Raw genomic sequence first — 22,834 nt, 5'->3', positions numbered from 1 at the left:
CCAGTGTGGACATGCGCCCTCGACTTTGTAAAATTAGGTGTGAGAAAAAAATCAACCTTAAAAAATTCGACCTAATTTCCTAGTATAGACATACCCTTAGTGTGACAAAGGCACATTGCACTGATGCAGGCTTAACCAGTGTGGGGAATGAGCAGCCTGGGTATGTTCAGACAAACTCTAGGGGTCTGAAAGAAACAGAAAAGGAAAAGTTCAGTATTGATGGATGGGATTCTGACCACAACTGAATGTAGTGTGAAAATGAGTTTGGAAAGCAGAGCTTGTCCTCTTGACTGAAATGGTACAAATGTGTGAAATTAAATGTTGGATTGAGGAATTTAAACCCTGCTTTATCTGTAAAGCTGAGTGCAGCCTTTACTCCATAATTAAAATATACCTCACTAAACAAGTTTACGATACATTTGTACTTAACTGAGCAGACTTCCTGTGACCCATAGTTTCTCTTCTCCACAAGCAGTAATAGATGCTAACAGCTATTCTGTGGTACTCACCTCTCTCTTTTTCAGTAGATTTCACAGTCTGTCTGGAAGTTCTGTATTCTGCTGTGGAGTCTTTGGATTTAATCTTCTGTTGGAATGAAAACAGAAATCACAAATCTTATCCTTGGAATTCTGTAGTTGACTTGCATTATGTTTCTCTCCACAAAGCATTTTAGAGTAACATCAGCTACTACACTGGGACACAGGAAGCCCCCAGTGCAGCCAGTTCTTCAATCATCCTTTCGGTAGTCAGTATTTGGAACTGCACATGCAGTTATTTACATTTTCAAATTCTTGTACAAACATTAGCTAATCAAGCCTAACACTATCTTTGTAATAGCTTAAAAGGAATATAGATTAAGGCCCCAGTCATGCAATTGACTTCATGTGGGCAGACCCTAGCTCCCAAAGTAGTCCCTCTTAATTTTCTGGGATATATGTGTGCCAAGACATATATGCGTGAAATTAAATGTTAAGACTGGGTCTACGTGACATGTCCAAAGCTACACAGTAAAAGAGTGGCAGACTTACAAGTGGACCAAAGAATTACAGGTTGAACCTCTAGTCTAGTCTGGCGCTCTGTTGGTCTGGCAATATTCATGGTCCAGCATGATTTTAGGTAGCCAGATGTCCCCTTACCAGGGGTGTGGCCAAGTTTCCTGCAGTTCCATAAAATTTGTTTGTGGCCATCAGTGTTGGTTCTCAGTGTTCTGTGCTGTTATTTAGCTCTAATTCATCCCTAAATGTCTTGTAAGAGCCCGTTAAGCAGTAAAAGGGTTGGTAGTGCTGCTAGACAACAATAACCTCTTGTAATTTGCCAAATTCTCTGATTCAGCATCAGTCTGGTCCCGAGGGTGGTAGACTCGTGAGGTTTAACCTTATCTGATTTCCAGATCTATCCTCAGTGCACTAGACTATGCTTCCTACTACAGCAGCCATCTACAATAACTACTTAATAGGGGATTTTAGCTGGATCTTCTTGAACCACAGGCTCACAGAGGATGGCTGCATTGTTCCTTGGAGCCCTGTTGAAAATAAAAGACCTGGCCTTATATGTGTCCTTCTGAGGTAATTGACTTGATAGTATCCATTTTCCTGTCCCACTGAAGTAAAATAATGAATCTCCGTTACTGAGTAGGATGAAACTGCTGGCTACAGATACTCTTTACAAGGGCAGGAAAGGAAAAAGAAAGATTAATGGAGGATGAGAAAAGAAACAAAGCAAGAGCAAAAACAGGATCTTTCTGCCTCCAAATGTCATGTCATGCAGTTTCTTTGTCTTGCAACCTTACATTATTGTCCTCCCCTCTGACGTGCAATTGTAAAATGGCAGAGGAATTCCATGTCTATTGCCTCTCAGTGACTCTCAATGAAGTTTAGTCTGCTTACTAAATGCCAGAGCTGCAAACTTACCCTTGGATCTGAGAGTCATATAGTAATTTTTCCATTTCATAGGGCTTTTTTAATTATTACTAAACCTCATTCATACTACTTTACATCACCAGTAATAATTTCTTAAAGGCAGAATTTGACCCTTACATTTTGTAACATAGTTTTAGAATTCCTTCTGTGATAGAATGAATATGCTTCTGCCTGTGTGCCTTCATTAAATCTGTAGTGCTCGCATGAGAAAAGAATAGTAAAAAAAACAAATTGTCTCTAAATATGCAGCTGATACCCAAATATAGACAGGAAATAGATGAGGAGAGTAAGAATATACCATTTTCATAAATTAAACATTGAAAATGGAGTCTATGCTCTCAGAAATGTCAAAAATTAAACGTGGGGTGCTCTTGTTGGTTGCCTCCAAGTCTCTTTGATCAGTTCCCAGGTCCCTGCCTTGCAACTAAATCTAAAATTTGGCACCCCAGTGCTACAATAGTCCCAACTATAACTTCTGTGCCCCATAAAGGTTTATCTGTAATTTAACTCTTCAGTGCCTTTGTCCTGCACTGAAGGTTTGTCCAAGGTTTGTCCTTTAACCGTGCCTTCTTCCTAGATGAGACAGTATTCTAAACACAGGTCTTTGGAGGGAGTAATGGAAGTAAATATTTTGCTTAACAATGTAAATGTATCCATTTTAGATCTATGGACATGGATCTATATGCTATTAACAGATGAAATCTTGGTCCCAGTAGAGAGCAAACTCGCTTTGACTTTAGTGTGGCCAGATTTTTTTCAAATACATTTTAGGTCCCAAACTACATCAAACTTTAAAAAAAAAGTCAACCTGTCTGCCTCCTGCTAACACCCATTATGGTGAAAATGTTGGTCCTTTCACTCTCCTTTGCAAAGAATGTGTTTTACAGACCTCGGGTTTCTTTATTCTATCATCAGGTGACTGTGCCAGCTTGCCTGAAGATCTTGTAACAATGTTGTAATGATTTATCTCAGAGGGTTCATGGCTTATCTCTGCACTGGTCATACTTCTGCTATGAGCTGACTAACACAAAAGAGATGGTGTTTTCAGCATAATCCAGTACTATTTTGAAAACAGTATTGTAACTTTATCAATTTAGAAATCAAACTCAAACGTGCAGTTACATGGGCAAATGGTTTACACCAGTTGTAGGGAACCCTTTTTTTTGGGTCAGGGACCACTGAACCACATAAAATTCAGTCAGCAGCCACATACACATTTAACTTAGGGTGCCAGGGCTCTGCTTCCACTCCAGCTCAGGGGGAGGGGGAGGCAAGAAGGCTTTGGGCTTCCCCCAGCAGTGTGGTAAGCTGGCACTCACACTCCAGCCCCTTAGGGGTGTGGGACACTGAAGCCTGTAGATATGCCATGATGCTGAAGCGTAAGCACCAGCTCACCCGACTGTGGGAAGGAGAGCCTCAGTCTTGCTCTGAGCTGCATCAAAATAAGCTGTGGGATAGATTTGGCCCATGGTACATAGGCTCCCCATTCCTGGTATAATTCTCCAAAGCTTGAAACAGCTATGCCAACAAAGCATCAAAATGGCTTATGGAAACAATAAATATTTTGTGCCCCTAAGGTAGCTACTGTATTACATACGTTTACATGTATTGCGGGGATATGACATACAGTGGAACCCTAGTCTGGTGAAGTCCTTTTTCACATCATGTTCTAAAAATGTCATTGTGGATTCCCTATTCAATGTGTCCCACTAGTTTCCAGGTATGAACAGCTAACTTTGCAAGTAAAAAGTTGTTTGTTTGTTTTTTCCTAACTGCATTGCAAATTCAGCCTACATTCTGAGCCTCACACTGGGTTCCTTCTGTATTGTGTATCATTGCTAGTATTAAAAGGTTCTACAAACCAAATTCTATTAACCAACTTGTGCACAGCTACCCCACGACATCTTCACTGCTGTCATGTTTGCACAGGTGTCAATGAAAAGCATCATTTGAGCTGTAGAATTTACCTGTTTTTATTTTTTTAATAACCATCTAGGTAGCTTTGAAACACTGAGCCTCACTGAAAATAGAATCTCCAATGCCATTTTTATGGGGTCACTTTTTAGAAAAGAGCTGAACTTTATGGAAGATAAAACAAGAAGTCCTGTGGCACCTTATAGACTAACAGATATTTTGGAGCATAAGCTTTCATGGGCAAAGACCCGCTTCATCAAATGCATGCCCACTCATTCATCTGATGAAGCGGGTCTTTGCCCACAAAAGCTTATGCTCCAAAATATCTGTTAGTCTATAAGGTGCCACAGGACTTCTTGTTGTTTTTGAAGATACAGACTAACATGGCTACCTCTGATATTTATGGAGATACCCAATTTCCTGTCTTGAAAAAATACTTAGAGTCATTAAACTAACAGAAAATAATGGAAATATTTCAAAGTGGTTGTGTTAATGTGTTAATATTATCATTGTTTATCTCTTTTTCTGTGGTAACTGCACCACCTGATTGCCCAACATCCTAGTTCACTTTAAAGTAGACACATGTCCTTTGTTGTGTGAGCTTCTCTACTCTCCAACAACATCCACCCAATTATCTGTGCCTTTTTCTATGCTGCCAATTATGCCTTCTCTGAATGGATCTAAAAGGCCACTTTCTTCTGTCAAAATGAATAGGAAATCAGCCAATTAATAGTGACTTAAGAGGCATATGGGCTGCACATACTTTATACGTGCAGAATAATCTGGAAAAACATGTAAGTGTATATAAAGATTGTATATATTTGCTTGAACACCTTTCCTCCTAGCCTTTGGTTGTCACTTATTTTTTTGAACTGTACCCTTCTTGGGCCTGGACTTCATGTTTACATGGACTAGAGGGATCTAATTCATACATGTTTGCATGGAAACTAAAACGATTTGGTTCACTAAGTAGACAACGAGACAGGTACTGTAATTTAAATACTAAATTATAAAATAGCATACAATGTTCTACTTCATTAGTACCTGAAATGAGGAGAATTCTGGGTGTAGGGGAACATTCCGTGCTCCTTCTCTGTAATCTTCAGTTCTACAACCAGTTCCTTTTTGATTTACAAGATCCACTTGCTGCTTAATCATATCATTAGTAACATATAACAGGGCACAATCAAGGAGAGCTTCAAAGAATTCAAGAAAAATTATCTAGGGTAAAAAAAAAGTGTTAATTCATCTTTGTAGCATCTCTTCTTTAAACACAAAGGATCTGATCCAGCTAAACATTTCAGAATTTCTTAATTTTAAATACCTAAGGGGTGTGTCTACACTACCTCCCTACTTGGAAGGGAGGATGGTAAGTAGGGTGTTGAGAGTTTATTAATGAAGGGCTGCGGTGCATATGCAGCACTTAAGAACACAAGAACGGCCATACTGGGTCAGACCAAAGGTCCATCCAGCCCAGTAGCCTGTCTGCCGCCAGTGCCAGGTGCCCCAGAGGGGGTGGACTGAAGACAATGATTAAGCAAATTCTCCCCCCTCCCTGGCAGCAACTTCAAAGTTTTAAACTTCGAAATACCGGCTCATGTCTAGCCATGGCTCACCCGCTGGGACTTCCAAGTTTTTGTACTCAAAAAGAGTAAAGGGACTTTGATGTTGCCCCAGCACTTCGAAGTCCCGGCGGGTGAGCCACGGCTATATGTGAGCCGGTGCTTCAAAGTTTAAAACTTCGAAGTTGCCATGGGGGGGAGGGGCTGGGGGGAGGAATTAGCTTAATGAAATGCTGCCTATGCACCGCAGCCCTTCATTAATCAACTCCCAACATCCTACTTACCATCCTCCCTTCCAAGTAGGGAGGTAGTATAGACAAGCCCAAGCAGTCCCAATTTACTTAAATTGCATTGTTCACATGCACCATGCTTAAATAGCTTACTGAATCAGGGCTCAATAATAAAAAATGATAATGCGCAAAATGGATCACATCCAAAGTGCTACAAGATTATTATATTTGATGATGACGTTAGCAGGTAATATACAGTATTTCATATTGCATACAAAGTGAATGATAATACAATTTTGCCTCATCCTCCTAGCTAAGGTTTTGGAACACCTGGAATTCAGGCTCAGGGAGATTTATCTGGTGGACTTGGGAATGGTTATACTTTTGTCTGGAACAGTGTATGCACTGTGTTCAGAGACTACAGTAACAGGCATGAAATAGATTATTCAATAATAAAATAATGTCCATCCAAACTACCACATACAGATATTAAGAACAAATTCAATAATGTAGATTGCAGGAGACTGCCACTGGGTGAAAACTAATTCCTGTGGGGTGAAATTCACGCACTCTGCACAACACTTGAGTACAAAGATTTCCATAGTGATTGAGGGGATGGAAGTCTCTACCTGCCCATTAGCTGAGAGAGTACAATGAAGTTCCCCACAGCCACTACTCCAGCCTGTAGGCTGAACGTGCAGGCACTGCTGCTTCACACCCTGCGTATAGGGTTCCCGGGACAGCAGATCTGCATGGCTGAGAATCTCATGACGCAGCTGGTGAGCCACCCTAAAGGCTTCTTAATGGCAATAAGTGCAGAGACCTCCCAATGCAGCCATTCTCTCTGTGCACTCTTGGGCAATTCCTCCATAGAAAATAATTGGGACAAAGAGTTCTGAATCAGAATGGGCTGAATTTCATTCTACGCACTGTTGTACACTCAGAACATATCCCAGACATCCAGCGTGCAGTCACAGGGCATAAAAAATACTCTTGCAGTTAACTCTCCAGTAGCAGGAAGGACATGATAATAAGCAATCCATGGAACAAGGAGAAATATGTGAGATAAAATAACCTAGATGATATATGATCAACAAAGGACTATCAAGATAGAACACTTAAGATTGAGCTCCATTTCTTAAATATAAGCAACATTATTTTTCTTCTCTTCTGAAAGATATCATGGTACAATTCTCCTTGCTCACAGCTTCTAGAAATTATTTTAATTGATCCTGTAGCAAGTATTTGCTGACAATTTGCATCATGAGCTGTTGTGTTCTTCTTTCTTTACATACCTCATGCTGTAAATTGCTGTCATCTCCATCGCGTACAAAAGGATTATCTTTGGCCAGTATTCCCACAATTTTTGCCGCAGTTAATTGTTTGCTTAGCATCTTTAAATCCTGTATAACAAAAAGGTTAAAAGCTACTAGTACTTAGACATCTAAAAATATGAACATTATCTGGCCTGCTTTGAAATCAATATCAAAACTCCTCTTGATTTCAATGGAAGCAGAACTGGTCTACAAAGTAATTCATAGGATAAAATAGGCCCTAGTTGAAGTCAATGGGAGTTTTCACACTGACATCAACAGAGCTAGTATTTCACTTATACAATATGTCAAAGTTAGGAAAGTTCAACAATTAACCATCTGCTTGGATCCTGCTGACTCTTATTAGGCCAAAAACTACGCATTTCTGTCCACTGGCTTTATTTTTTTAAATTCCTCACTGCACAGAAGAATGGATGAAACAGTGAATACTCCCCACAGGAACGCAAAGGAGTCTTGTAAGCAGGCGGCTGCTTTCCAGAGGTATGAGCAGGCTTGCCTTTTAATCATTAAGGGCCTGATCCCAAACCTACTGATATCAATGGGAGATTTCAATGTAATTTGGATCAGGTCCTTCATTCCAAGGCTCTAGGAAAGACTCCTGTGTCCATGATGCTTAACCATACTTCAAACTGCACAAATATATCACTTTAAAATATTGTTTCTTGAATATTATTTTATTTTTGAATCTGTCAACCTAGGACTTCTGCAGAGATTAATTTTAATCAGTAACAGTATCCACATTTAAAGAAGCGCTAGTGAAAATATTTTAATTGATTAAAAACTAAATACTCAAAATAAAGCTAAGGCATTGGAATTGGATCTTCCACACAATTAAGCATACGAACAACTTTAATCTTGTGCATCATATCTTAGAGGCTAATGGGACAACTTATGTGAATAGAATCAGGTAGGTAGCTGCGTTAGTCTGTAGCTTCGAGAACAACAAGAAGTCTTGTGGCACCTTATAAACTAACAGATATTGTGGAGCATAAGCTTTCATGGGCAAAGACGCGCTTCATCAGATGCATGGGTGGGCATGTCCGATCTCCCTGGACATTCAGTGGCAGATTTAAGGGTGACAGTTCTGAAACAAAAAAATTTTAAAAATCAAATGGAGAGAGAAATCTCTGAGCTGCAATTTATTTGCAAATTTGACTCCATTAACCATGGATTAAACAGAGACTCACCCCTTACAAAGGCAGTTTCTCTGCTTTGGGTGCTAATAGCTCCCCATTAGACTTTGACAAAGGCTCACATCCCCCTGTCTGATCTGAATTTTTTTTTCTCTTTTGATAAGTACTGTTGATACTGGGCCATTTCCACCTTGCTGAATAGACCTTGTCAGCTCTGGCCCTCCCTCTTACTGGGACCCCACTCTTTAAATACCCCTCTGAAATCACGCCCCAACTCATGCATCTGATGAAGCAGATCTTTGCCCATGAAAGCTTATGCTCCAAAATATGTTAGTCTATAAGGTGCCACAAGACTTCTTGTTGTTATGTGAATAGAGTTACTCAAGTTATTAAGTGTTTTCAATAGCAAGCCCTCAGTGGAAAGGGTTTAAAAATGTCATTGTGAACTGGACAAAAGAAAACGAGCACCTAGATATACAAACCAAAATATATAAGACCATTACTTTCAACATCCAGAGGAAGTGTCTCATTTTCATTGTTGGTTCATAAGGCGGTAACGTGCTTGGTCTGCAGTAAGCCCTGTATATCTCCCAGCATTTATCAATGTAATTAATGGCATAGAGAGTTTCTTGTTGTTCAGAAAATAAAATGCCTGTAAAAGTGAAGTGGGAAAATACAGAAGTTCAAATAAAACTTTTTTAATTACTACTAACAGTGACTGAGTTTGCTTAGCACAGGAAGATGTTGCATTGCTTACCTTGTACATGACAGGCATTGGGAATAATGTTCTTCATCATCATGGCTGTAAAGCACTTAAACAGATAGGGACCTTTATCTCTAAATTTAAAACAAAGTTTTAAACTACATCTTCCTTTTTTGCACAGCAAGTATTATGAAACATTTTTTGATCAACAAATGCAACACTGGATATTTATTCCTTAAAATTTATATTGTGGATTTTTCCTTGACAAATTCATCAGTTAACTCTATTCTATCCCTAAGGACTATTTACAATGCCGTCACACTGTGAAGGCCCAGAAGATTGATTTATTTTACCTGAAAGCCAAAGCAATTGATGTCTTTTAAATGATTTATATGCATAGTGAACAGAATTTTCAAAAATGTCTTAAGTATCTTAGAAGCACAAGCCCAACTAAAAGTCAGTATTTTCTTTTTCCTCCCTTCCGATGAATAGATTGTCTACTATATTTTACATAAATCAATACAAATCAAGTTGTACTGGTACAATCACTCCAGTCTGGAACTCTCATCCAGCAACATCCATAATCTGGCATGATTTTAGTCAGCGGGACAAGAAGTTTCCCATGGTCCTATAAAGTTTGTTCACAGCCACCTGTCCTGGTTCTGTGGTGTTATTTAGCTGTATTTTACCCCTAAATGTCTTCTAAGAGCCCAGTAAGCAGTGCAAGTGTTGGTAACATCTTAGACAATATTGCCCATAGTCCAGCAGATTCTCTCATCCAGCACTAGTCAGATCCCAAGGGTGCCAGAATGGAGAGGTTCAACCTGTATATAATTACACATTAGAGCATTACTGATCATGCAAAGGCAACCATATGCCAATAATATTCTGGAACTCATACTGCCTCTGTATGAAGTCTATGCTCCTTCAACCTGGGTACTAAGAATTTTAAGGTAAATTGGGAACTTTTTTTTTTTTTTGAGGAGAGACAGTGCCACAGACTGAAGCCTAATCTCAGGGCCTGACTCCACTATTCAATATAAATTTGAAACTGACATATGCATGCCATGTACATTCCCTAAATAATTCGATATTAGCAAACAAGTCAGAAGAAGATGGGGAAAACTTTCTGTTGATGTCTGAATCCAGCCACTCCCCACAGAGAGCTGTGGACACAACATTAGCAGGAAAGAAAGGAAGAAGGAGCAGAAGAAAGGTTAGAAAAAGGAGAAGAGGCAAAGGAAGAACAACATTAATCTGGCGACCTTCTAGTTTAGCAATTATATATTAGTCAAGCAGCCAAAACTCAGGGAACTCACTAAAAGAGGGAACAACTTACCTGTGCTCTTTGTGATAGATATGTACAGCTAGATGAATAAGGTAAGTCAAAAATGTTCTAAACAGCAAAGTCTCATATGGAGAGTGCACTTCCTCAGGTATTGTTTTGTCTTCTAAAATAAAAAGAAGAAAAAAATCACTATTATCGACACTATCTGAATCAGTCTGATCTATAAATAATAAAAAGCTTATCACCACCACTGCCAATTGACCTTTCTCATCTCCCTATGATTTCACACATTCAACCAACACTCACAGAAGGAACAGAAAAGCACTACTTCCAAATCAGCAAGCCAGCAGGTCATCACTTACCTGTGTCATGAAGGTAGAGGAGAATTCAAAAGGGCCCATTAGTCTTGGGTAAATCTCTGAGGAACTGATCCTGAAACTGGACTTGCATGGCCAATTTCTGCCTTTTCAGGAGCCCTTCTTAGCGCTCTTCCCGTAGGCACATGAGCATAGGGCAGGGAAAACAAAGCTAGAGCTAACCCCTTGTGTAGGAAGGATCAAGTTGTACCTCTGCAACTTGTCACAAAGACCCACACCTGCACCTGGTAAAGCTAAAGCTGACTGATTAACTGATTGTATAGGAGAATAGTGAATCATACTATACACAGATTGGTGTCAAACCCACAAAGTAGACAAGCTGAAAAACAAAATAATTCTTTTCTTTTTAATCACTTTCAGTTATAATCACCTTCAGTGTTCTTTGTTACAGTAAATGAGAAAATAATTCAGACAGCTTTAAATGCTTTAAAACATTTTTGATTAGCATTATTATTTTCTGTTTATTTTTGCCTGAGGTTCTCAGAGCACATGCATGAATTTTATTATGCCTGTTTCACAGATAATGGGTAAATTGCCTCTGAACACCAAATAAGTCAGTCACAATGTTTTGCATAGAACTCAGCTCTCAGGCTCTTTGTCTGTAACCATTATACCCTTCTGTTCATCAGTCCGTAAGTATACAAACCATTCAGTATCCTGTCCATATCAGCAAGGGTTACATCGCAATGATGAAACCTGCAATCCTTTAGAAATCTCCAGAACCGGAGCTTAGTCATCAGAAAGGTGTTATCAAGTGATTGTTCACAGCCTAAGCTGCTGTAAAAATTGTAGATTCTCCTCAGTTCTGTAATATGTCTCAATACTGCATATTCAACCTATACAAAACAGGAAAAGACAGGTCTTAGTTTTAATCTCACGAAAAGTAGTAACCCGAGATGATTTGCTAAAGCCAGTGGTTATTATAGGATTGTCCTTTTTCTGTGCTATGAGAAAGGAATTAAACCCTCTCTGTCCATTTCCTGATGGAGAAGTATTCACATCTCCAAACCCACAACTTCGACCCTACTAGCTAGCAACACTTCTGGCAGTTGCTCCACACAGACTACAAACTAGGTAGACACAGAGCTGAACTATCCTGTTGCCTCCAGGTCAGGGATAAGAGACTTTGTCAGCGAAATGTGAGGAGACCTACCTTGCTTTTGTTTGAACTGCATTTTTGTGGATTGCTATAGGACTTTGTGTTATGTGTACATCTTAACAGAAGGCACAATTATGGACTGGGATCCCACTTGACAAACAGGATAAAAGACAGTCCCTTCTCCACGAGTCTTCAAACATGCCAATCTGAAATAACTTGGCAGACTGTGTGGAGTTATACAGTAAACCCTCAATTTAATGGTCCCCGATATAATGGACTTCAGAAATAATAGACACTGTCTGCCAGGCCCCCCCGCCGCAATGGTGCTGAGCAGCAGCAATGATGTCAGAGGCTGCTATCCACTGGCAGGTTAGGGGTGGCAGCTGTGCTCTATCTTTGCACAGGCGGCTCTCAGCTGGAGGAGCTGCAGCGCTGAGAGCTGCAGGAGGTTGAAGGAGCCAGGCCAGAATTCAGCTCCTCTCCTGGTAACTGGGAGAGAGAGATGAAGGTGTGATGGGAAGAATGGGGCAGGAGGGTGCAAGGAGCAGAGGGGGCAGAGGATAGGAATGAGTGATGGGCTGGGAAAGTCAGTGCATCATCATACAGTACAACCATTCAGATACAATGGACTTTCAGTGTTAACTGACACCCCTTCTCCCCATTAGTCCATTAAATCGAGGGTTTCCTGTATAGTCCTTTGGTACCAGATGGAATGTTACCACAGAGTCTTTGAATCTAATTTCTCCCATGTCTTGCAGGGAGATACTGAATGCCTTTTCAGTAAAGTTAACAATGACCCAAGGTAATGCTTGTTATGGGAAATTCAATAAGACTGAACATCATCTCTTCAGTGTTGTTCTGCCCATTGGCTTGTGTTGTTTTTCTATTTTCAACAAAGCTCAGTGTTTCACAGATATCTAGATAGCTGTTTTAAAAAAAAAGTTAAAATTCTACAGCTGAATACAAAGACTTGTACAGAACACAAAAATGAAATAAATAATGTCAACCATATCAACAACAAACCTGAAAAATGTCAGCAACGTGCAGGTTCTTACCTGTTTCTTTTCTTCCTGTCTGTCCTTCTCTGGGAGCAAGTCCAGCAATGAAGATATATCTAGTTCAGTGTTTGATCCCAACACTGAGGTAGCTCCTGGACCATCAACTATTCTGATGGCTTCTACCAAGTAACAAAGGAACAATTTATCTTTGGCTAATAAATAAAATAAAAAATTATACACAAAATTAAAATATTCTCAATTATCTTGTTCTCATTTCCATTCTTCTCTTCATCAAGAATGGTTCCTGCAGTTAGTAAAATTTAATTCTTAAGCAATATTTTAACAGAATACACACTAAAAACCTACATTCACCTTCCATAAGTGCAACAGAACATGTTAACATTATGTCGTTAAATTTCCAGGTTGCAATGGTTCCAAATGCATCTTGCTGCTTTAAGGATGTAGCTTGGCATGAGAACTCATTTGTCTTAATTAATTTTCCAAATGTTATGATATAGAGCAGGGGTCAGCAAACACCCCCTGTACATGTGCAAAGAGAGGCCTCGGAGCTGATTTTCATCAGCATGTGAGGCAAGTGCTCAGCCCTGCTCATGTGCTCAGCCCCGCCCCTCCTCCCACATATAGCTAGGAGCATGCTCAAAGCCATGCTGCCTGTGGATGAACAGAATACCAGCTCATGTTGCCAACCACCACCTACACCATAAAGTTCTGCATCTTGCTGTCCTCTGGTATAGAGCAAAACAGAAGCGTGGAAGCAAAGAGGAATACGTGGTTTAAATGGTGGGCTTTCCTAGGTGTAAAATGGTTGGAAGAAGTTGGCTTTGTTAAAAAAAATCTGTATTAGGAAATCATATTTTAGAAAACTATTAAAAAGGAACTGCAAAATGCTGTGAAAAAAAAAACAAGCCTACAAAACATTAAGATCATGTATCACTGAACAAATACAGGCATAGATGTAGAAAATACAAAATTTATTTGAGGGCATCCATCTGTACACCGTTGCTGCCGAATCAAGACTGCACAAAGATAAGCTTTAAATCACCTTTGCACACACATGCCACTGACTTTTGTTCTACCCAGTTTGGCCAGATCTCTGGATACCCCTGGTCCCCAGTCTTACATATGTGTGTTACATTATTCTCTGTCTAGCCATTTCAAACTCCAGAATACAGTGAGAGCCTTAGGCCTGGTCTCCACATAAAATTCTGGTGCACATGAAAAATTCACAACTTTGAGTGTCATAGCTAGACTAAGCTCTAGTGTAGCTATGGCTAGGTCAATGGAAGAATGCTACTGACACTGGATTTCCTACAGAAACAGAAAAACCCCATCCCCTGTAGGAATCATTTACACTATGGAGCTACAGTGCCATAACTGTGCTGCTGCAGTGCCCATAGTACAGTCAAGACTTGACTTTTCTATTTCTTAACTAAACAGCCAGACAACTAGCATTTTATAGAAGGAATGAGAACACAAGAGCTTTGCTTCTTTTTCCTGTCACCATTGTCTGCACTGATGCAAAAGAACATAAAGAAACTAAACTAGCAGAAAATCATTTGCCTTTTATTATGTTAAATTCTTTTATGAACATATTACAATTTAAAATTGCAATTTCCTGTGAAACCTTGCATTAAATATTAAAATGGCTCATTTATCTATCAATCACCAAACCTTCATAGGCAAATGTGTATGGCTGCAGGTGAATACAGAACAGTCTCGCACCATAAATGTGTAAATTTCATAAAATATGAATGATCTGGTTAGAAATTATCTACTTTCGTCATCCTCACATCAAATTGCTCACCAGTGCCAAGGGGACTTTGGGTGCGAATGCCACTCAGATCCTGCGCATTCATTGCATTCACTTGAGAAGTTGGATACTCTGCTATGTGATCATTCATAAACTCTCCTTCATAAATACGCCCATTTTTGAAGACAAATTTCCCCTGGGAAGAGAATAAGGGTGGGAAGAAAGTGGGGAGGGACGGAGAGAGAGAGAAGAAGAGGCTCTTTTGTTTCATTTTTTGTAAAGCTGCACATTTAGTAAAAGATCATTTCAAAAGAAACATGCTTACAAACACTTGTATTTCCTTTTGATCTAACTTAGGTTTAAACTGCAATGTGTGACACAATGCAAAGTGAAGAATGACACTTTTTCACCTGTGTGAAGAACTTTAGAATAAACCAATGAAAATTTGCTGCTGTGCTATATATAAAATGCTAAAAAATTGAGTCTGAAACATGAGGAATAAGGATTTTTTCACTACACTTAAAATTGTTTGTGGCTTTTCAAAATATTTTAGCAGTCTGTCCCAGATTTTTTTTCCTTTGTGACAACCATTGCTAGAGATGGAAACAAACCATTGCCTGTAGTTCACCTCTGTAGCAGGGCAGCTTGCAGTGCCCTGTGAAAAGGTGCATCAGACATTAAAAGTGACGTCAGCCAGAAGGCAATGATCACTTACACACCAAGAGGATGAAAACATCAGACACATCTATTGCACTGAAAAGCTCTATATTAAAATACATTTCACCATATATAAGCCAGGCTCCTGCCTTTGGATGTTATCCAGTACACAGTGAGGTCAGGAGAAGGACTCCTATTAACTTCAGTGGCCATGGATATCAATGTGTGCATTCCAAAACACTAAGCAAAATGAAAGTGGTTTTCCATATAGAAAGCTAGAGATTTATTACTTAGAGCAGACTGAGACTCTAACTCCATTTTTATCTCTTCTTTCATCATTTGTTGATACTTACAAAGCCATGTTTTTTATTGCAAACCCATTCTCCATCATACATTGCTCCGCTGGCATAAAAGAACCTTCCATGTCCATGACGATCCCCATTTACAAAATCCCCTACATATTCATTCCTCAAAGGATATTGAGACCCAGGTATTCGCTTCAGAAACCAGGTGTGGGTACCATACCCATGCTGAAAAACAGACAAGCCACTGCAAGAACTTTCCGAACAGCCATTACTGGAGCAGATCTAAATTCATAAAAAAGAATGTCAATACCTAGACTTTTTGTTTTGTTTTAGCGTGAGAGTTGCTAATTCAATTAAATGAGCATGATATGCCTCAGATGGCGAGGCAGAAGCAGAAGGCTCCCAGGGAAGATGTCTGAGGAAACATCAAACAGCACTAGCTAGTCTTGGGAAAGAACTGTTGAACTCAGCCTAAAGAAGTGTAGACTCAGAGATATTTGTTTTGATTAAGTTACTATTTTAACTATGATGTTTTAATAAACCAGACCTCAAGAAAGAGTGTTATCTGACGTGAATGGCTGGGTGCAATTTTAGGGAAGTGCATGAAGGGGGAACTGTGGTAGTGGCAGGGTCCAGTGCTGGCGTGCATAAGGCCCTCTCCACATACCCTCAGGCTTTTACTCTATAGCCTCTTTCTAAATACCCTGCAGCTAGAAATATTTTATTTGTATTAAGGGAAGGATTTCTATTTTCCTTTGGTTGGTTTGTAAAATTAAATTACCTTTCCATAAAAAAAGGTGATTTAAAAGTAGACATTTGCTAGTTATAACAAATAGCAGAATCATGCTGAGCTTCTTTTCTCCTGTGTGTATCCATGCATCTAATCTTACCAGTGTAAAAGTCAGGTATTGAATTACAGTGGTAAAGTACCTGTATGCCATTTACCCACTGCCCAGTGTACTCTTGATTAGTTGTCAGCCACCTCATCCTTCCTTCCCCATGGCGCATATTTTTTGCCCATTGACCCTCATAGATATTTCCAGATTTATAACTACAAGAAACCAAATAAAACGAGGAAGTTAATCACTCAACTGTCCTATAGACAAACAATACTGGGTGAGATTTTCAAATGTGGGGGTAAAATTTGGCAAGTAGGTCTTTAAATCTTGCTGATTTATAAAGAACCGTGATTTACCCTGTAACTATTTTTCTTTGAGATGTGTTGCTCATGTCCATTCCATGGAGGCGTGTGTGTGCGCAAAGTGTGCGTGCCATTGGAAAGTTTTCCCTTCACAGTCCCCTTTGGGCCAGCAGGGGAGCCCTCTGGAGTGGCACCTGTATAGTAGCCAATATATACACCTGCTGGTTCTCCACCCCTTTGGTTCCTTTTCACTGAACTATTCCGAGGAAGGGGAGGCAGGTTGGATTTGGAATGGACATAAGCAACATATCTCGAAGAACAACAGTTATGAGGTAAGTAACCTTTCTTCTTCGAGTGCTTCTTGCTCTTGTCCATTCCATGTAGGTGACTCGAAAGCACCAATCCTGGGAGGTGAGATCGGAGTTCTACTCTTCCACCAAGTGGAGGACAGCCCTACCCAGGGCAGCATCCTCTCTGGCCTGATGTGTCAGCACATAGTGATTTGCAAAGGCGGGAACAGAGGACCATGTGGCAGCCCTGCAGATGTCCAGGACTGGGACCTCATCCACAAAGGCAGCTGAGGAGGCCTGTGCTCTGGTACAGTGGGCTGTGAAGGGAGGAGCTGGGACCCCTGCCAGCCCATAGCATTCCCTAATATATGCTGTAATCCAGGACAAGATCCTCTGTACCAAAACTGGCTGACCCTTCAGCTGTTCTGCAATGGCAACGAAGAGCTGATGCCACTTGTGGAAAGGCTTTGTTCTGTCCAAATAAAAGGCTAAGGCCCTCCTAACATCCAGAGTGTGCAGTGCCTGTTCTCTACCTGATGCTTGGGGTAAAATACTAGCAGGAAAATATCCTGAGATGCATGGAAGTTTGACACCACTTCAGGCAAGAAGGCAGGGTGGGACCGTAACCTGACCTTGTCCTTAAAGAAAACCATATGGGAGCGTCCTAAGTAAGAGTGCTTAGTTCAGATATGTGCCTGTCCAACATGAGGGCCACCAGCGGGAATACCACGTAGGACAGGCGAACTCGTTTGTTTGTGATGGATGGTTCCCATGCAATCAAGAAGAATTCTTTTAAAGAGATGTTTCACAGTTTACTCCTGCCAGTCTCTGATTGTTTATCTTTAGCTGTTTTCTTCGTACAGATGAAAAAGAAAAGGTCTTACCCAAGTAAAAATTAAAACCATATAAGAAGTCTGCATCATCAATGTTCTTACATTTCATACAATCATTTGTGCCTGTGCTAAGAAGAGCAAGATAAACATAAAATTCTACCATTCTCGGTTAGCAGCATTTTCACCATATGTATAGCTCTGAACAACCACACAAACTGCAAGGCACTAGAGAATCTGGCGTAGTACATGGAACAAAGGATTAGATTGTGCGTGCTAAATAAAAGTGAATTAATTATGAAGAAATGCCGAACAAATGTGTTGTTATACCTACCATCTTATTCCCCAGCCTTCTTTGATGTTGTTTACCCAATCACCATCATACCAGGAAGTACCTTCACAGTTATAATAAATGGTACCCTGAAAAAAGAATAGGATGTTTAATTAACCAATACTTAAATATTCTCATAAATGCTCTCAAGGTAATGTTATATACAAGGGGCATAGAAAAGTGGGAACTTGAGGTGGAGGCTTCAGCCCACCTCAAAAATAAGGGATTGGATTAAGAAAGGAAAAGCTGAGTTTGAAATAAGCTTGTTTTTCTCTCTATTAAAAATGGACAAATATATTTATGGTACAAAACTGCCCAAAACCATATTCCGTAGCTATACTTTCATTATTTTTTAATTCTAGCTCCCCCAATAAAAATGTTGTCTTCACCCCTGTATATGCCAAATATACCACTGACCACAGTTATTCAAACATTCCCTCAGAAGTCACAAAGGAAAAAAAAGAAACAGATTCAATTTATGCTAAAAGCAACTGAGAATCTAAAATTTTAAAAAATTAAATCTTGCTGTTTTCACCAACATTAGCTATGTGCTAAGTGAGACTAAGCACCTAAGTGTTCAAGTGTTAAAAATCAAATATAACCAGACAATCCCAGGTGTTCAGAACAGATTGGTAAAAACATTTCTATTCTACATAAGTTCTGATCCTGCTCTTATTACCATAGCATGTGAGCAGCTTTGAGCAATGCATCGAGTGACATGAATGACATTGGTCATGTGCAGTGGCACTGACAGCTGCTGTGGGCAACAGCCAAGGTGGGAGGGGGACCAGGCTCCCTGCCTCTTGTGGAAGAGGCAGGGCTCAGGGCAGTCAGCCCTGGGCTCCCCATGGTCCCTCAGAGCTGCACCTGGAGTGGTGGCACAGTGCTTCGTGGCATTTCAAAGGACCCCAGAAGCACCTGGCCCCTTTGTCCCCTGCATCGGCAGGCCTGACCACATGTATCTTCTCTCATCCTCTCCTCATGAGGAAAAGCATTTGTAGTTTAGTGTTTTGGTAGGGTTGTTTTAACACGCGTGGATATGATTTATGTTACAGAAGGGAAGGTCAAAGAAACACGCCATATGCTTAGTATGAAAAGGTGCCCATGTTTGTGATGACCCTTAGTTCCTAGGGAAGTTCATTACATAGCTACCAAAGAAGTGCTGTCTCCCATATGCACAAGCTCTCTTCTTACTGCAAAGAGTTCCCCTGTGCCGGAAGAGACCATGGTCTGCATTCTAGATCTTTAGGCATTCTTTTAAATATCCTGTGTGCAGGCCATGGAGCATCCTGGAGATAAGGACCAAGAACTTGAACTTGATTCAAAATTCTGTGGGAAGCAAGTATAGAAAGTGGAGGACAGGTCTGATGTGCTTGCAGTGACCTGTGTTGAGGAGACATGCTGCGCAGTTCTGCACTAGCTGGTGTCTCCTAGGTGCTGAAAACTTCAAGCCCAGGTTCATCACTCTGCTGTAATCCAGATGAGGAGCAAGGAAAGTGTGAATAACTGAAGTTAGGTCATCAGGCCAGGATGAGATGGAGTCTCCCAGCTAACTGGAGATGACAGAAGCACTAGTTACAGAAGTTTCTATGTGAGAGTGCCGCATCTGTAAGGAATCCAAGAGTATTCCTAGATTACAGACCAAATTGATTTTATGGGTGTGTATCTTTAACTAAAGGAGTATCTACCATGGTTGCAGGCTCTCCAAAATGATTTCCTCTGCCAGTCTGCATTACTTCTGTCTTGTCTAGCTGGCTGTTCTTCATTAATCTTATTCAACCAAGCACAAGCCTTCTTGGTGGTAGTGGCATGTGGTGAAGAATAGGTGGATCTCTATGTTATCTAAATATTGCTTGCACCTGAGTTCCCCTAGTGATTGCATGTATATGTTGAAAAGGACTAGAGAGAGAGAAATTATCCTTCTGGGACCCAAGAGGGGAGAAGACAAGTGGTGAAGGAGCAGTTTCCTTATCGCTATACACTTTGAGTCCTCCCAGTAGGGCTCAAACCATATCAGCACATTACCAGGGGTGGGCCGCTGCAACCTCTCTCAGGTCAGACAGAAGTACCTCACCGTCTGCTGACTTGCAGAAAGGCCTCAGAGGATGAGAATGGATCTTGGTCCTCTCTATTGACAGGAGGAGATCATTCACCAGTGCCACTGAAGCAGTTTGACTTCCACATTCTGGCCTCAATCCTGAATCTGCTCTTGATGGCTGTGTCTACACATGCACGCTACTTCGAAGTAGCGGCACTAACTTCGAAATAGCACCTGTTGCGGCTACACGCGTCGGGCGCTATTTCAAAGTTAACTTCGACGTTAGGCAGCGAGACGTCGAAGTCGCTAACCTCATGAGGGGATCGGAATAGCGCCCTACTTCGACGTTCAACGTTGAAGTAGGGACCGTGTAGACAATCCGTGTCCCGCAACGTCGAAATTGTGGGGTCCTCCATGGCAGCCATCAGCTGGGGGGTTGAGAGACGCTGTCTCTCCAGCCCGTGCGGGGCTCTATGGTCACCGTGTGCAGCAGCCTTTAGCCCAGGGCTTCTGGCTGCTGCTGCTGCAGCGGGGGATTCATGCTGCATGCACAGGGTCTGCAACTCGTTGTCGGCTCTGTGGATCTTGTGCTGTTTAGTGCAAGTGTGTCTGGGAGGGGCCCTTTAAGGGAGCGGCTGGCTGTTGAGTCCGCCCTGTGACCCTGTCTGCAGCTGTGCCTGGCACCCTTATTTCGATGTGTGCTACTGTGGGGTGTAGACGTTCCCTCACAGCGCCTATTTCGATGTGGTGCTGCGCAACGTCGATGTTGAACATCGACGTTGCCAGCCCTGGAGGACGTGTAGACGTTATTCATTGAAATAGCCTATTTCGATGTCGCCACATCGAAATAGGCTACTTCGATGTAGGCTTCACGTGTAGACGTAGCCGATGTGATTTAACTAAACCTGGAGACAGGCATTAATTTTTAACTGTGAAGGTAATTAACCACTGGAACAATTTATCAGGGTTGAGGTGGATTCTACATCACTGGCAACTTTTTAAATCAAGGTTGCATGTTTTACTAAAAGATATGACCCATGTGGTCCCTTTTGACATCAGCAGTCTGAGATAGATCTGCAGTCTGACCCATCCAGAGTTCCACATTAACTTCTAGAGCCAGCTCTGCAATACCATCCTTCCAAAGGCAAAGGACACAACTGGGATGTTGCCCTAATAGTTCCGTTCTCTTCCTCTAGACAGCTCTGTCAGTGTCATGTCTTCTTCCATTATAGCATTTCTGATCTTCTCCAGTGTCTGCAAAAGGCACTTTTAATGATAGATCTCAAATGTATCCCCAGAATTTTCTGTCCCAGTTAGGGTGTGTCTATACTACAAAGAAACTTTGAAAGGGGGAACATCGAAAATCAAAATCTAAATAAGGGATTTCGAAATAGGACGGCTACACACATAAAGCGAATCGCTGTACCAATCGGCTATTTCGAAAGAACCCCCCCATGCTTTGAAAGGAAGCATCCACACAGGAACGCAGGCTCCTTCGAAATAAGCATCTTGGAAACACCACACTTAGGATCACGTGGTTGACAAGCCCTTCCATGTCCCACAGCCAGCAGCCACCTTAAAGGGCCCCTCCCAACCACACCCACGCTGCACACACAGAGCACCGCAGAGCAGTATACAGCACTGTGTGGACTGTGCTCCAAGAATGGGAGGAGAATGGAGCAACAGCAGCTGCCCGAGGCCGATGACCCCACCCACACCGGGACCCAGGTGGTGATTGCCATCCTGCATGTGACGGATGCCCTGGGGTCCTGCAGGCCCTGGCAGTGGGGCAACCACCGCTCCCCATCCCCCATCCCCCACAGCACCTCTGGAACTACCCCAGCAGTGGGGACTGGTGGGAGAGGCTGGTACTGGGCCAGTGAGACGATCAAAGATGACTCGAGAACTTTAGGATGACAAAGTAGACATTCCTGGAGCTGTATCAATGGCTCACACCCGCCCTGCAGCACGTGGAAATCCGCATGAGGCCCACACTCCCAGTCGAGAAGCGTGTGGGTATCGGCCTCTGGAAGCTCGCTACGCTGGACAGCCACCGTTCAGTGGAGCACCAATTTTGGGTGGGCAAGGCCACAATCAGAGCCATCCTCCTGAAGGTAAGCCAGACCAGAGCCCCACACCCACCCCAGAAAGGGGGAGGAGGCAGGGGGGCTCCCGGGTGGGGGGCCTGCAGGGGAAGGGGGAGGGGGCCCCCTCATATGCAGGCCCCACACATTGGTGCCCCCCTTCTACAGGTGGTCCAGGCCATCAATCACATCATCCTGTGGAGGGCCGTCAGCCTCAGTGACTTGGATGATGCCATGGTGGAATTTGCAGCCCTTGGCTTCCTGAACTGCTTCAGCGCACTCGATGGCACCCACATGGCTATCTGCGCCCTGGACCACAGTGTGGGATGCTACATAAACTGCAAGGGATACCACTCGGTGGTGCTCCAAGCGCTTGTTGATGCCTGGGGCCAGTTCTGTGACATTTGTGTGGGCTGGTCTGGGTGAGCCCATGACACCTGAGTACTACGCAACTCCTAGCTCGGGCGGCGCATGGAGGAGGGCACCTACATCCCTGTCCAGGAACTCCCCGTGGGGGACACAACAATGCCACTATGTATAGTGGTCGATGTGGGGTACCCGTTGCAACTGTGGCTGATGCGCCCCTACACTGGGCACACCACTGCCAGCCGGGACACTTTTAACAACCACCTGAACCACACTCGCAACACTGTAGAGCGGGCCTTCAGACACCTCAAGGGGCATTTCTGATGCCTGAATGCATGGCTGGACGTCAGCCTGCCCAACATCCCCAGGGTGGTCGCGGCCTGTTGTGCTCTGCACAATATAGTGGAGGGCAAGCATGAGTGCTACATGCCAGGGTGGGCTGCAGACACTGGCCCCAGCTATGA

At 42.1% G+C, this 22,834-nt stretch overlaps 1 protein-coding gene across 1 annotated transcript in view; it reads right to left on the bottom strand.

The window, feature by feature from the left end:
* Positions 1-22,834, bottom strand: part of RSPH10B (radial spoke head 10 homolog B) — a 61,548-nt gene that overhangs the window by 28,064 nt on the left and 10,650 nt on the right. The window contains exons 6-18 of the mRNA XM_075011270.1: positions 17,886-17,971; positions 16,221-16,341; positions 15,339-15,515; positions 14,383-14,524; positions 12,615-12,736; positions 11,107-11,296; positions 10,135-10,246; positions 8,850-8,929; positions 8,596-8,744; positions 6,921-7,028; positions 4,878-5,054; positions 2,809-2,940; positions 510-582 (exon numbers count right to left, since the gene is read on the bottom strand). Coding sequence (XP_074867371.1) covers positions 510-582; positions 2,809-2,940; positions 4,878-5,054; positions 6,921-7,028; positions 8,596-8,744; positions 8,850-8,929; positions 10,135-10,246; positions 11,107-11,296; positions 12,615-12,736; positions 14,383-14,524; positions 15,339-15,515; positions 16,221-16,341; positions 17,886-17,971 — 1,669 coding nt within the window. The remainder of the gene's footprint in view (positions 1-509; positions 583-2,808; positions 2,941-4,877; positions 5,055-6,920; positions 7,029-8,595; positions 8,745-8,849; positions 8,930-10,134; positions 10,247-11,106; positions 11,297-12,614; positions 12,737-14,382; positions 14,525-15,338; positions 15,516-16,220; positions 16,342-17,885; positions 17,972-22,834) is intronic.

Source organism: Carettochelys insculpta, chromosome 16, assembly GCF_033958435.1.
Source record: "Carettochelys insculpta isolate YL-2023 chromosome 16, ASM3395843v1, whole genome shotgun sequence".
Taxonomy (NCBI): Eukaryota; Metazoa; Chordata; order Testudines; family Carettochelyidae; genus Carettochelys; species Carettochelys insculpta.
This window is presented reverse-complemented; position numbering and strand designations above follow the sequence as displayed.